At 51.7% G+C, this 14,746-nt stretch overlaps 1 protein-coding gene across 2 annotated transcripts; it reads left to right on the top strand.

The window, feature by feature from the left end:
• Nucleotides 1-1,121: 1,121 nt before the first annotated feature.
• On the top strand, nt 1,122-14,230 carry PDYN (prodynorphin). 2 transcript variants are annotated; one of them, XM_055303312.1, is made up of 4 exons: nt 1,122-1,265; nt 2,518-2,574; nt 10,699-10,843; nt 12,156-14,230. In XM_055303312.1, the coding sequence occupies exons 3-4, from the start codon at nt 10,715-10,717 to the stop codon at nt 12,795-12,797; spliced, it is 771 nt and encodes a 256-aa protein (XP_055159287.1). In that variant the 5' UTR covers nt 1,122-1,265; nt 2,518-2,574; nt 10,699-10,714; the 3' UTR covers nt 12,798-14,230. The 2 variants fall into 2 exon arrangements, with proteins under 2 accessions (XP_055159287.1, XP_055159277.1); XM_055303302.1 differs by having other exon boundaries at nt 10,696-10,843.
• Nucleotides 14,231-14,746: the final 516 nt, after the last annotated feature.

Raw genomic sequence — 14,746 nt, 5'->3', positions numbered from 1 at the left:
AAGGTATTCGTAGCCATGAGAGTGCAGCCTTCAAGCTGCTGCTGGCACGGGCCGAGGGCTCACAGGAGGTAGGGATGCCCCCCACCCGGAGTGCAGGCAAAGGCACATCGCAGCCCATATTTTGAGGGGGATTTCAAGATACTCATTTTGTGTTGTCACCAGAGCAAAGTAAACCGCAGCTCCTGGCTGCCGGGGAAGGGCTGAGCTCCTGCCAGGGCTGGTTGTGCCTGGCACCAGCCCAGGCATGTACCAGAGTCGGCTGTGGGTGCAGGCAAGTGTACACACAAAAACATTTCAGGACACGCGTGACCAGCCACACGCGGGGCTGCCGTAGCACCCAGCACCCGGTCTGCCTTCCCCTTCTCGTCGCTTCCCTTGTCTGGGGCTCTCTGCCTTTTCTGTGGTCTCTAGATCCCTGTAGGTTCCGAGCCTGTCCTCTTGCCTGGTTTCCTTCTCTCCCTTCCTCTGACTGTCCCTCCACCCGCCCCCCAACGCCGTCTCTCCGGTGGCCCCATCTCTGGCACTCTACGTCTCTCCGTTTTCCTGCGGGCTCCTTGTCTGGATCCCGCCCTGTCTCTCCGACTGTCTCTTTCTCTTTCTGATCCTCTTTGAATCTTCTGTTTCAGCTTCTCTCTCTGTGTCCCCATCTGTCTCCAGATCTGTCCTGTCTGACTCTCTCTCTCTTTCTCTCTCTCTCTGTCCCCATCTGTCTCTGTGTCTCTCTGTCTGCTGGTCTCTGGCTCTCTTTCTCTGTCTCTCTTTCTCCAACACTTTCTGTCTCTGCCCTTCCCTACCTCTCTCTCTTTATTCCTGTGACTCTCTCCTGGAAACGCATCAAAGACTGAAGTGGCCGGATTTCAAGTGACAAACAGCACTACACCCAGGATCCAGCCCCCTCCCTGCACGGCTGCTTTCCTCCTCCACATCCCCTGTCACGAAGAGAAGCCTATTGTGTGGGGCCCAGGGAGTTTGAGTTGAAGGGCCCGGGGGTCTGCGCCTCTGACTGCTCTGAGCTACTTCCCCATTGGCTCCCAGCAGCTTGTGCTCAGCAAGGGCTGAGCGACAGGGGGAGGCTCTAGTCCATAAAAGGGGGGGCGAGGCACCAGAACTGCCATTCTGAGGGGCTTTGGTGGTGCTCACGGCCGCCTCTTTGGCACCTCCTTCGGAGCCCGAGTCTGGGAGACCCCTGAGTCTTGAGCCAGCCACCTGCCACCACCCTACGACCTGCTCAACCAGAAGCTGCCCGGGGACAAAGCAGGGCACAGGTAATGTCTGGAGGGGCACGAGAATCTCTCTTTTGATCATATTTGTTTTTCCTTGTCCTCTGGACCTGGGGGGGTGGTAGGAGCTCGGGCTGGGGGATTTCAGGTCTGGGGCTGATAATCTGGCAGATACAGTTACAGTTACGAGGCTGGGTTGCGAGCGCCAGATCCGTCCGTGTGAGACGGATGGTTCTTCGGAATCCGCCCTCCGCACAGCCCCGGCTTAAACAGGTGGGTTCTTCTCTCCCAAGAGGACCACCCCTCCGTGTCAGCTCCAGGGTCATCTTCTTCCCCAGCAGCCTGCACACACAGTTCCCATCTGAGGATGGGATGCCCTGGGTGGAAGAAGTGAGTTTGGCCCCTCGGGAAGGTTTTAAAGGTCAGTGATTCTCACCGGACTCACAGAACAAGGTCTGAGGGGACGTTAATGAGATTCAGGGCTCTGGCATTTACCAGGTATCATGTACATCACTGTACAGCCAAGTTCAGCCTTTTCATCCCTTTTTGGATCATGTTTAATTTTTGACAGGGTACTGGCTTGAGTGGTTTCCTTTGACATCATTTACACGGAAATGAAGTTTGGGGCTATTTTGTTGGGAGGGAATGGGGAAAGAGTGACAGCATGCCAGGAGACTCAGGCTTCGCAGTATTTTTCTTGTCAATTTTACTTTGAAAGGACTTGTTGCTCTCATGTAAATTAGAGCCTGAGAAGTCCAAGTTGGGCAGGGAAAAGATGCTCAGAGGGGAAAGCCATTTGCTCACTGGTAAAGACATCCCTGTCCAAAGAAGAGTATTATTGATTCCCAAAGTTTGACTCTAGCAAAAAAGCTGGTGAGCTTCAGAGAAAAGAGAAAAAGGGAGAAAAAATGCTTGGTGACAACCCAGAGGTTGAATAGTAGATTCTGTGACCCTATACTTTTTCCTGGGTATCTTTTATCTAGAATCTCTCCAAGCTTTACAAACATTCCTTAATTAAGCCTCCAACCTTCCCAGGGGAAACAAGCTCTTCAGGTTATTGGATCTGATTTCAATTCCCTTCCCACAGACTGAAAGTCTTCATTACCGTCTTTCTTCCAAGGGTTGGTAAAATATACAAGTCTTTCTAATTTGACAGGCATTCCGGTCAAGATCCACTGCAAATGTTTCAGAATGTCAACCCCTGGCCTCCCCCTCCCACTGCCACAGCTCCCTCTCTTTCCCCCTTCTTCCTCCCCTCAATCCCACCCCACCTTGCCTTTTGTTCTATTTTTTGCAGGTCATTTATCTCCAGGCTTTGAGATCTGCGTGGGGGAGCTGTTGCAGCAGCCGAAGGGTGAGCTGCGCTGCCTGGGGGAGGTTTGCGTTTGCTGACGGGATCTCAAGCCCACTGCTTTGCCCCAGATGAGCTAGAGGTGTGATGGGTGGCGGGCGAATCCCGTGTCTCCGCTGGCAGCTGGGAGTGGGATGTCGCAGTGCTTCCTGAGGCATGTTTTAGCAGAGCAGGCAAAGGGACGGGCTTGGGGGCTATTGGAGGCAATTTGCAATCACCATAAAGCAAATGGAAAGGGATGAGGGTCTTGGGATAACTCCTGGGAGCCAGGAATGTTCCATAGATTGTCTAAATGTGCGTCTCACAATACCCAGATCTGGGGTCAAATCCCAGTCTCACCACTCATTTGCTGTGTGATTTGGGACAACCTGCAGCTGAAGGTTCATTTCCTCACCCACACGGTACGGATAATAGTATTCACCTTATTGTGAAACTCCCATTGGGTACTCTAATATGCCTGGCATTCAGTAGGTACTCAATGAGTGCTAGTGTGACTGCTCAAGTTCCCACCGTCTAGAGCGCAGAGTTGGGCCCCTTTCCCCTCAATCTGTTATAATATCCCTCATCATTCCACACCATCCAACTGTGAGCTACGTCAGTGTCTGTCCGTGTCTGTGTGTGTGTGTGGGGGGGGGAATAGGTCCAGGAAATAGGTCTCGTATTTCAGTTTGCAGGGCTGGCACTCCCCTCCCCTCCCCATCCCGTCCTCTCCACACCAACAGAAGACCATTTCTTCATCTGTTGCCTCAGGATCATGAAGTCTTCCATATCGATCCTCCCTAGCCCCCCTCCCACTGCCTACCTCCTTGGGCCATTCTTGCACAATTGTTGTATTTATTAGATGTCTTCCATCATTCTAAGTGGGATCAATAGTTGGCGGTTTGATTTCAACTCGTGTCTGAGAAAGTGCAGTCAGCTAGCTGATTTCTCTCACCGTTTTCGTTCATCTCAGCCCATAAATGTTGGTTAATCTCACGGCGTCTGACAAAGGTCTAAAACGATTTCACTGAGACAGGGCTGGCCATTGTGGTGGCAGTAAATATTTCTGGAGACACTCAGCAAGCCCAGGATCAGGCCCTGGAGATGGAAAGGTGTCCTGGGTCCTTTGATGTTGGGCCTCATAAATCCTGCCCCAGCCCAGGTCCAGATTGATGCTCCTGGCAGGAGGTAGATGGCCCAGATCCACGAGGCACATATCCGGGCTCGGGACGCTTCTCCAGGAGGCCATCCAGCCAAACCCATGGCCGGAGTGGGGGGCTACAGGCATGTTCACTGCATTTGTCCACCGTCATTTGGCTCTTTGACTAAATGAACCTGTTGACCTGTTACTGGATAGTTCTGTTTAAGCTGAGAAGGGTTGAGTGAGTAGTTATGTGATTGGATCTCTGGTCCACCGGCAGGAGGAGGAACTGATGTTTGTGATTCCCACAGTAGGTCAAAGCCCTGGATCCAAGTCCACTTTCTGTCCTGCCTTCCCTGTCTCTGGTTCTGTGCCCTCCCCTCCTCTTTTCTCCTCACCTCCCCACCTCTGCTCCTCCGTACCTTCTGCCTCCGGTTCCCATCACCTCTCTCACTGTTTGTTCTTTCATCAGTTCTCTGCTTCTTTGGTGTGTTTATCTCTTTCTCTGTGTGCGAGAGTCTCTACCACTCTAGTTGGCACACCCCCGTGTATGTGCCTCTTTGTCCCTGTCTTCCTCTCTGTCTCTGCCGCCCTCTCTGTCTCTGTCTCCCTCTCGGTCTCTGTCTCCTTCTCTGCATCTGTATTCCCATCCCTCTCTTTGCTTTTCTCCTTAACCCTTAACTGCATCAAATAACCAAGGGTATGACTCCTGCTCTTAAAAATCATTCTTTTAAAACCCCCCATGACCACCGAGGGCAGGGCTCCTTCACTCTGGTCTCTGAACAGCAAATGGCCCAAGAGAGAGGGCCAGCCCTGAGGGTGGGCCCTCATTACCATGTTCTCCGCTTTGATTCTTGCTGGACTACATGGTAGTTTCACTTACCATCTGATTTCTGAGCCCCCCGTGTCCCCCGGTTGAGAATCCATTCTTTGTCAATGACTCTAAAGGCCTCACAGGAACACTGTCCTCCACTTTTCAGGATCTGCCTTTGCCAGTCCCTGGAGACCTGCAGAGGTGAACTTTGTGTGTTTTCTGGTGGGATAGAAGTCCAGCAACTATCTCAGCTTCAGGAATGTGAGAGTTTGGTAGGAGGGTCCGCTGGATAGCCAACGTGACCACACACCTCAGGGAAGGTTTGTGGGTGGAGCACAGACCAACTTTCAAGCCTGCTTCTGCTATGTCCTTGCCTCTTGGCCTGGACCTGGTGATTTTGTCTCTCTGAGACTCTCTTTCCTCATCTGGAAAATGGGGCTCATCATGCCAGCCTCGTGGAATCTCCTGAGGGTGAACAAGCAATAATTGAGCTGAAATGCAGAGCGGTGAGTTGGCCCCCATGGCTGTGTCTTAACCAGGGATGGACTTGGAGAGCCCAGCTCTGCCATGCATGTGCTCAGGACCCTGGGGCCCTTAGTCACTTGGTTCTCACCCTTCCTTCCTGGAGCCTGAGCCTGTACCAGTAGCAGCTACCCCAGGAGGGGCCACAGGAGGCCACAGGTCTGGCACAGAGCCACCGTGCAGTACTCCAACAAGCTGCTATGAGGCAGGTTGTTGGGGGGTCATTGAAACACCATCTCCTCAGTGCAAGTCACCGCCTGGGGGTGGGAGGCCCCAGCTCTGTCTCCACTTCCCTCCTGACTCATGATGTGACCTTAACAAGTGACTTCATTCCTACCTTTTCCCATTTCCTCTTCTATCAAATAGGGATAATCATATGCGATAAAGTGCCGGGAGAGATAATTGCAATGTTAAATCAAGCCATTATTATTCCATGCTGGCTTTTTAATGCTTGCTGCTCCTCTGAGCCCTCTGACTACAATATAGAAATATCACCAAAAGGAGATGAGAGGGCGGGCAGGCAGTCCCTTCCCTTTCCAGGAACCCTGGGCCCTGGGTAGGAGAGAGGACTACTGTGTGCTGGCCCTTTGAGCGATGCTGTCACTGGGGCAGCCCTGGCACAGGGCAAGGGGTGATGCGTCCACTTCAGGGACAAGTGAGAAGCGCAGGCTTGAGGAGGGGAATGATTCCCCTCTGATTTTTCCCCAGAAAGTCAGCTTCAGAATGATGAGAATAAATAGAATTAGGAAAATGATTATAAGATTAGTAAAAGCAGGGGTCAGCAGACCTGGTCGGTAAGAGACCAGCTAGTATATATTTTGGGCATTCGGGGCATCCAGTCCCTGTCTCAACACCCAGCTGTGCTTTTGCAGCATGAGAGCATTGGGTGTGTTCCCAGGGCTCCCCAGAGAAATGGAAACAATAGGATGTGAACATGTAGAGAAAGAGATTTGGTAAAAGAATCCAGTGATTGATGGAGGCTGATGAGGCCAAAATGTCCTCTCCTGCCCCCCACCAGCCCCTGCATCCCTCACTGGGCTGTCACAAAGCCCATGAGGTAGTGGCTGAGGAAGTCCCATAGATCTGCAAGGAAAGTGGGTTTTTCTTTGGGAAGGCTGCTGGGAGGCCCCCCTGGCCCACCCAGCCCATGAAAAGAGGTGCCTCCTTCCCTGCAGGCCATGCAAGCAAGCTCCCCATTGGGGTCTGTGCACCTCAGCCCACCACATGGGCTTGCTTGCGCTTCTCACCCCGTGAGCTTCCAAGTTCCTTTTCTTCTCAGTTCGTTCTGGATGGGAGTTGAGGGGCAGACAGGGCTATCTCTGATGGATGAGAGCTCTCCTGAGCAAATCCCCTGAGCAAAGGTGAAAATGCTCCTGGAGGACCCATCTGGCAGTGCACAATAATTTGTTTATCCTACAATAGAAAGGAAATAGGATTGCTTGGGAAAAATCTCAGGGCTTATGTGTCTTTATTAGAGTCACCTTTTAACCCAGAAAGATCTGGTCAGAAGCCTAACTCCCATTCACAAGCTAAGTGAACTTGGGCAAGCGACTTCTCCTTCTCGGCCTCAGTCTTCTCCTCTATATAAAGGGTATAAAGACGTTTGCTCCCACCTTGTGGTGAGGACGAGAATCACGTGTGTGAAGGGGGAACACACAACCTGGCACCCAGTGGGCTCTTGAGCTGTGGTGGCTGTTACTGGACTGATGTGACCATGAATACAGAGCTCTCATCCCTGCCTGGCACACAGTAGGACCACCACATGTGGAAGTTCATTCATTCAACAACTTGTTTTTTGGAGTTTCACCTGTGTGTGTTCTAGGCCTTTGTTATCACTCCTTTTGGCCTCTTTCTTTTTGTATCTCCTGTAGTGCAGGAGTTGTATCTCCTGTAGTGTAGGAGCTTTCATACTCCACTATTTAAGCACCTACTATGTGCCAGGCACCCTGCCCGGTATGTCCTGTGCATGATCTCTTATTTAATTCCCACACCAACCCCCTGGTACACTATTATTAGCCCCATTATGTGACCAAGGAAACAGAGACACAGCAAAGTTAATTTTCCCAGACGGGGTGGGGGTAGAGTCGGGGTCTGAATCCATATAACTAAGCCCTTGGTGATTCTGCTTCTGGGTCAGGAAGGGATTGGAGGTGCTCCTTTCCTTTCTGCTTAGAGGAACCCTCTGACCCCACGGTGCTTCTCCAAATTGTTAGAATAGGCCATGCAGGGGCTGCAAAGTCAACTGTCTGTCAAATGCTTGGCAGCAGACACAAGGGAAACTGCCAGGTAGGGACATTGGTGACCAAGCTGCAAGTGTCATTTGGGTGACAGTTGCCATACGGCAGCACGGGCCCGATGTCTCCAGTACTTCTGATTTTTTAAAGATAAGTTGGAAATTAAGATTTGAAAATTCCCCAATTTAAAAGTGTTGGCAACAGAATTAAAACCAAAAAGAAAAAACCCCTGTGCAAGTCAAAACACCCAGTGCCATTTGCTGTTTGTTCCACCGGCCACCAGGCTGTAGCCTCTGAACTTTTGCCATGTGCAGGGAGAGTGCTGTGGTTGGGGGAGAGCAGGAGCCTCAGCCCTGCCCGTCTCTCCTGACCCCCATTGCTGCCTTGACCCTTCCTGGGCACTCCCATGCCCTTCAGGTCCCTCCCCAGTTCTTCCTGGGAAACACACTGAGACTTAGGGAGCCAGGGCCCTGATGGGGGGAGGGAGGTGTAGGGTGGTGGGGAGAGAGGGGCTTTGCTGGAAGACAGGGACTCGGACTCGGCCCTTCCCAGGACGAAGGAACCACAGCTCTGATCATGCCTTGAGCAAGTCTGGAAAAAAATCAAAGCCTCACAACAAAGCCCCTAATATTCAGCATGTGACCTGGTTCCTTCTGCCTCTCTTGTCTCCTGGGCCTTCCCTCTTTCTGTGCCTCCCGCCTGTCTCTCTCGCTCTTGTCTCTGTTTCTCCCTCCCTCTGTCTCTCTCAGGACTGTTTTTCACTAAGCCCGCCTCATCCCTCCCCACCCCCTTCCCCTTCCTGTCTGTCCTCTTCTCTTCCTCCCCCCCCCAACCTTGGCTCCCTGGTTTTCATAACATTTTCTCAATTTCCTCTAGCAGTGTTGACTCTAGACTGCTGCAGACCCCGTGAGGTTTCTCTGGGGGCATGGAGAGGTGCAATACAGAAAAATTCAAACTAAGCTTCCCAGATGTCCAGGGGTGATCTGTGTATTCACTCAACAAACCCTGGGCCGAGCTCTTGTTCACAATGGAGCCCCATGTGCTGCGCTGGGCACCCCATTCACTCCCCCATTCATTCATCAATCCTCAGATGGCCCTAGTCTTTCCACATTAGAATGAGGTGCAGACCCCTCACCTTAGCCTAAAGGTGCTAGGCCACTAGCACTATCTGGCCACAGCTCATCTCTCTGCTCTTCTACCCCAGTCTCCTGCCTTATGTTCTCTTATCCATCCTGGTATCTTTGTCATCCTCAAATGCACCACACACCCTCACTGTAGTGACTTTCACCTGCAGAGACGAAGCCCCCCACTGGTTAGAAACTCAGAAAGCAGGAGCACTTGTGTCATAGAGCCAGCATAGTGACTGTGGGAGTTCAGAAGGTCAGGCAGACTTCCTGGAGGAGGTAACCAAGGCTGAGTTTTGAAGAACAAATACAAGTTAGCCAGGTCAGTGGGAGATAGGAGTGGATGGGTGGGGTGAGGAAGGTGCTCCGGGAAGAGGGAATCCCTTGGGTGAAGCATGAAAAATGGGGTACATGGGGCACTATTTTGGAGTTGCAGGTGGTGTGGTCAGGCTCACATCAGACGAAGCTCACAGCCAGTCTGGGTGCTGCATATTTGCTGGGCTGCCTTAGACAGATGACATAGTCTCTGGGCTTCCATTTCCCTGCCTATAGAATGGAAAGAATATTAGTCCCAGGTTTATGGGATTGTTATGAGACATCCTTCCATTAAGACACAGCTGAGGCTCAGCACAGCCCGGCATGCAGTGAGCACCAGTCAGTGCCAGCTCTGCTTGGTGGGAAAGCCCTGGAGCAGCTAGCTAAGGGGCAGCCTTCCTCTCAAGGTCAGTGGAGAGCCGGGAAGCAGGGCAGGGGTGCAATCAGGCTGGTAAGAGCAGAGGCTCCCTGGAGCCTGAGCCAGAGAAACTGGAGACTTGGGCTGGGAGTGGGGTAGACTGGAGGAGCCCGGCCAGTGCCCTGTGGTAAGAAGATGGGCTCGAGTTAGACGCCCCCCAGATACAAATCCCAGCTTTGCCACTTACCAGCTCAAGAACATTGGCAGCCTTCTTAACACAGTCTTCTGATCTGTAAAGTGGGAGCAACAATGGGACCCACCCCAGAGAGTCGCTGTGGGTACAAATGAGTTCGCTTGTGAGAACACCTCAGAACATCATGAGTAGTTAACAACCATCTGATCAGCTAGGATTATTATTAAATATGAAGTTAGTGGATGAAGGGAAAGGCCGCTGACATTATTTTTGCCTGGGACACAAAGGATCTCTGATCAGGCCTCCTAACCTGGAAGCCACGCCGTGTGGGAAGCATCAGGCCAGGAGGTGTGTGGTGTAGGCTTCTCCTCCCCTGCAGGTAATTCACTGCTGATCTTGTACTGAGCCAGCCCTGCCATCACCATCCGCTGATATCAGAGAAAACACAAACTGCCTGCTTTGCATCTGAGCATAAAAGGCGCTGCTTGGTCTCCTGGAACCCCAAGCCACTCAGCAGGTGGTAGAGCATGAGAGAACATGGGGGGTGAGGAAGGCGAGAGAGGTGGGATGGACCCACGTCCACTCTTCTGGGTTTTCTTCTCTGAGCCTCCCTGCTTTGTGGAGCAGAATGTGCCCAGCCTCAAGAGAGGCCTGGGTTCCCACCTTCAATCGCTATGTGACCCTAGATCTGCCAGGCCTCTCTGAGCACCTGTTTTCTCATCTATAAAGTGGGGATGATGAGGGGCCAGGCCTGACCCAGCCTAACAGGTCTGACTGCAGGATTGCCATGCTGCGCAGGGCATTTCAGGGCGGACAGGGGGGATCTGAGAAGGAACTGGAGGCAGGGAGGCCCACTTGGAGAAGGTGGAAGTATGGCCACGGTAAGTAGAAGTGCTGGGGTAAAAAAGGCAAATTCTAGAGAACTTACAAGGCAGATAGGACAGGCCTGGGGACAAGCTGAGAAGTCGGGGGCAAAGGCAGGGGATGGGGCCTCAGAGAATCTAGGAAAGCAGATGCCGAATGTCTTCCCGCTCGGTAGGTGGGTAAAGTGGATTTTGAAGGCTGGCAGACCCAGATCAAGTCCTGGCTTGTCTGTTGCCTGACTGGTGCTGGTGATCGCTTCCCCTCTTGAGCCTCGACTTCCCCATCTGTCTGATGAAAATAGACAGACCCTCCTCCAGAGCTGTCGTGCAGATGGAAGGTGAACAGGTGGGAAAGCTGCTGGCACGTAGCAGGTACTCAGCACATTAATTCTCTTCCTTGGCCCCCAACTTTGGGCACCCACTGTGCCTCCCTGGGCCTCTATTTTCCTGACTGTGAGATGGGAATGAGAACAAGAACGTTAGCCTTACAGTGTTGCCCGCAGGGGTCAATGAGATAGCTCAGGACACCCATGCAGAGTAGGCGCTCACTGGTTCATTATCTTCTCTTTCTCCGTCCCCAGCAGGAAGTGCTGAGCCAGCATGGTGTGGCAGGGGCTGCTGCTGGCCGCCTGCCTCCTTGTGCTCCCCTCTGCCACAGCGGACTGCCTGTCCCAGTGCTCCTTGTGTGCTGTGAAGACCCAGGATGGGCCCAAGCCCATCGAGCCCCTGGTAGGTTTCAGGATGTCCAGGTCCTAGGCCCACGTGCAGAAGGGACATCTGTGTGCAGGGCATGGACAGACAGCTGTGTGTCCTGTAGGCTTGTCCTACTAGTGCAGGACACATCCTGCCCCGGGGTAGGTCTGATTACCCGGGGCTGCAGGTTCCCACCTCCATCCCCACCTCAGACCTTACCACCACTGCCTCGTTCAGGTCTGGGACCTACAATGCAGGTTTCCAGGGAGCCTGATGCCCGGCAACAGGGAGGGCCATTAAGGAGGCTGTGCTGGGTGAGAGTTGGCAGCCTTCTGGTAACTTTCCAGGGCTTCTTACCATTCCCAATCTAGTCACTCCTACAGAAGGAGGTCTTTCCAACACCACTAAATGCCAGGATCCAAGGCTTGACCCCTCTCCTAGGTCTCAGCCTCTCTTGACCTGGCCTTGTTAGCTTTGCTTTGACTCAAACTCCCCCACGTGTCTCTCCTTTGATGGCAGACAGGTGAGACTAAAGGTCCCAAGGGTGTGGTGGACAGAGCACAGGCTTTGGTTCTGCCACTTTCTCACTCCACGACCCTGGAACTCATCCCTCTTCAGTTTCCACATCTGCAATGTGGCGGTGATTCTATGAGCTAACAAGGCAAAGTTCTAGACACGCAGTCCTAGAGGTTCTTCATTGAGAGGCATGCTGGGTGCCAGCTGCTGCCTGCTCTCAGTCACTGGAGAGCACAGTGGTTAGGCATGAGGGCTTATGGCATTAGCCTGCCTGGGTCCAAGTTCCAGAATTATCCAGTATTGTCATTTTCATCCTCAAGACCATCATTGTGATCACGTTTGAATTCCCCCAGCATTCCTATGAAGGAGCTACTTTTATCCCCTGGGTTTGATGAGCCCTCAGACCCATCACATGTGTTCTCTCCACCATCCTGCATGGTTCCGTGCCTCTCTGTAATGTGTTAAGAACATCCTTCACACCTGGGGAAGGTGGGGAGAACCGAGTACTCCCTCTGGAATCAAGCTGAAGAGGATGAGTGAGTGCACCAAAGAGCTCTCTGGGAAGATCTTAGCTGTGATGTTGGCATTGCCATCTGTAGCCACGTTTCCTTGGGAAAGCCGGTCCACTCTCTATGTCTCTCGCACGCAGGCATAGAGTCCCCTATCTTCATGCACCTCTCTGGGAGCATTAAGGTGGGAAGCCCAAACTTTAGTAATGGCAGATACTTTTTGATATTCTCAATAAGGGAACTCTCTGGGGCAAGGGAGTGCATATGACCTGGCAGTTGGATGGTGATGAGATCACCACTCTGGTCTTTTCGGGTTTTTGCAGATCTGTTCCCTGGAATGCCAGGCTGCTCTGCTGCCTGCTGAGGAGTGGGAGAGATGCCAGAGCCTTCTCTCTTTCTTCACCCCCTTCACCTTTGGGCTCAACGGCAAAGAAGACTGGGAGACCAAGGCCGCTTTGGAGGAGCCCTATAGTGAGCTGGTTAAGCGCCCTGAGCCCTTCCCGAAGGAGCTTGAGAAAAACAGGTTTTTGCTCAGCACCCCAACAGAAGAGAATGCACTGAGCAGGAGCCTGGCGGAGAAGCTCCGGGGTCTCTCTGGCAGGTTGGGGGAGGGAGGGGAGTCTGAGCTGATGGGGGACACTCAGCTAAATGATGATGCCATGGAGGCTGGGGCATTGGATTCCAATGAGGAGGACCCTAAGGAGCAGGTCAAACGCTATGGGGGCTTCTTGCGCAAATACCCCAAGAGAAGCTCAGAGGTGGCTGGGGAGGGGAATGGGGATGGGGATGCGGTGGGTCACGAGGACCTGTACAAACGCTATGGGGGCTTCTTGAGGCGCATCCGTCCCAAGCTCAAATGGGACAACCAGAAACGCTATGGAGGTTTTCTCCGGCGCCAGTTCAAGGTGGTAACTCGGTCTCAGGAAGACCCTAATGCCTACTCTGGAGAGCTTCTTGACGGGTAAACTCTTCCCCATTGTGGAGTTGAGTCAGGAGCTTCCCCTGACCCCCTCCCAAACTGGAGTTCCCTCATTCATCCTGCCGTATATCTCCGTCCCCATGTTGAATTCAGGCTTGTGTGCAAAGCACCTAAACCCAGCCTGCCTCTTTTATGCCTGGGGCACAGTGTTTGTCTGGGGTCAGTGAGGAAAAAGGATGGAGGTTCACCACCTCTCTAGTAGTCTCAGTGCTTGGCTCCAACTCTAGACCTTTGAAACTCTGGCCAACAGCAGCTTTTGCTATGAACTCCCCCCCCCATTAATGTGACTCCCCAGTTTCAGGAATCTAGACTGACTTGTTCTTCTTCCCTCTAGATAAATAGCAAAACAAGATAAATAAACAAATAGAAATCCTAGCACTTTATCCCAAACCAAATGGACCTCCTTGAGGAGACCATGCTTTAGGCAAAACGCTCAAACACTGCATTTTATTGGAGCAGGGAGTCTTACACGAGAGAGTTCAGTCCTCCAGTGGGCATGTGTTCAGTTGAGTTCTCTGCGTTCTCCTCATTTAGAAACATACCTCTTGAAGAACCAGGTTCCTGGACTCCAGTTCATGTTGGTACCTTGGATAGCACCCAGCCTCAAGTGAGACGAAGGGGCATGAAAACCCCTCCCCAAATGGTAATGAGAGCAGTCTTCCCACTGAATACTGAAATGATCCAGAAGGGAGCAAGACAAAGCAATCTGCTCTGTGCAGCAAACTCAAAATGTGGACCAGTTCCCTCAGCCCTCATTAAACTAATTAAACAGATCGGCATCACACTCCTACCCCAGGATGAACTGAAGCCGAGTCAAGTTGATGAGGTTAAGCACGACCATGTTCTTGAGCAGCTGAATTGGCCGCCAAGAGTCTTAGCCATCTGGTCAAACATATGCATTGGGCATTGGGTAAGGGAATCCAGAAGCAACAGCTAGAAAGACAAAAAGGCCCTTTTCAACCCCTGTGATGATTCTTTCCTCTTAATGTCTCAGAATAAAACCCGAAAGAGCCATGAAATGATTAAGTGCTTGAGGCCAAATGAATTCCCTTGATTCAGATAACCCAGAATCAGAGGCAGAGACCTCCCAATGCCTTGGTTTCAATCAAAGTCTTCTCTCTCTCTGTTGCTCTTATTTGCTCATCCCTAGGCACTATGATTTGGTTTGCAGGCCCAAGAGGCTGGACTGGATAGGAAAGGAAATGGTCTTGAATTCAGTTAATTTGTATAAGATGCTACTGAGCATACCTCTTCGTGTGCAGCCCCCAGATCTCATGATGTTCTGAAATGTGTAGATTGTTTTAGGGTTACTTTGTATGCTTTAAAAAAAATCCCACTTATGCAATTTACCCAGAATTTGCTTTATTCCTTAGCAGGCCTGTGTTATTTCCTACTCCTTCAGTGCAATAAATAAAAGAAAGATGGTGATGAGTCGGGTGTGCATGTGTGCGCCTCAGTCCCCAGAGTGTAGAAAGACCATTTGCAGAAAAGAGTGCTGGGGAATGAAAAATGCACACACACACACATGCACATTCACATCAGAAAACTAAGTGTAGGATGAGAGAAAGAGCACAAACTTTAGAGCACCATTGCCCTAAATTTGAGATCTGTGTGATGTTGGGTAAGTTATTTGACCTCTCTAAGCCTTAGTTTCCTCTTCTGTAAAAGAAAGACAACCCCCACCCCCGACTCCCAGGGACTTTCTCCTATGCTGAGAGGGGCAGATGTTGCTAGACAAAGGTGAAGAACCCTCTAGAGAGTGGGTAGCATAATGTCCTTTACTAAAATGACATGCTTTATTAAATGGCATCAAGGAGATGTCTTTAAATAGTGCTGGTGTGGAAGAGTCTCAGTGGCTCCAGACCTTGTGGGTCTGGCTTTCTGAGTGACTCTATAGAAAACACAGGACCAGGGAGGTCTCCCTCCTTCTTTCCT

Source organism: Nyctereutes procyonoides, unplaced genomic scaffold (assembly GCF_905146905.1).
Source record: "Nyctereutes procyonoides isolate TBG_1078 unplaced genomic scaffold, NYPRO_anot_genome, whole genome shotgun sequence".
NCBI classification, from domain to species: domain Eukaryota; kingdom Metazoa; phylum Chordata; class Mammalia; order Carnivora; family Canidae; genus Nyctereutes; species Nyctereutes procyonoides.
The sequence above is the reverse complement of the archived record's forward strand: the minus strand, read 5'-3'. Positions and strand labels throughout refer to the sequence as shown.

Bases quoted from the DNA above. Each gene is read 5' to 3' on its own strand.
- PDYN (XM_055303312.1), top strand. From the start codon at position 10,715: ATGGTGTGGCAGGGGCTGCTGCTGGCCGCCTGCCTCCTTGTGCTCCCC. The intron at 10,844-12,155 runs GTAGGTTTCAGG...GGGTTTTTGCAG, and splicing joins CCAAGCCCATCGAGCCCCTG to ATCTGTTCCCTGGAATGCCA.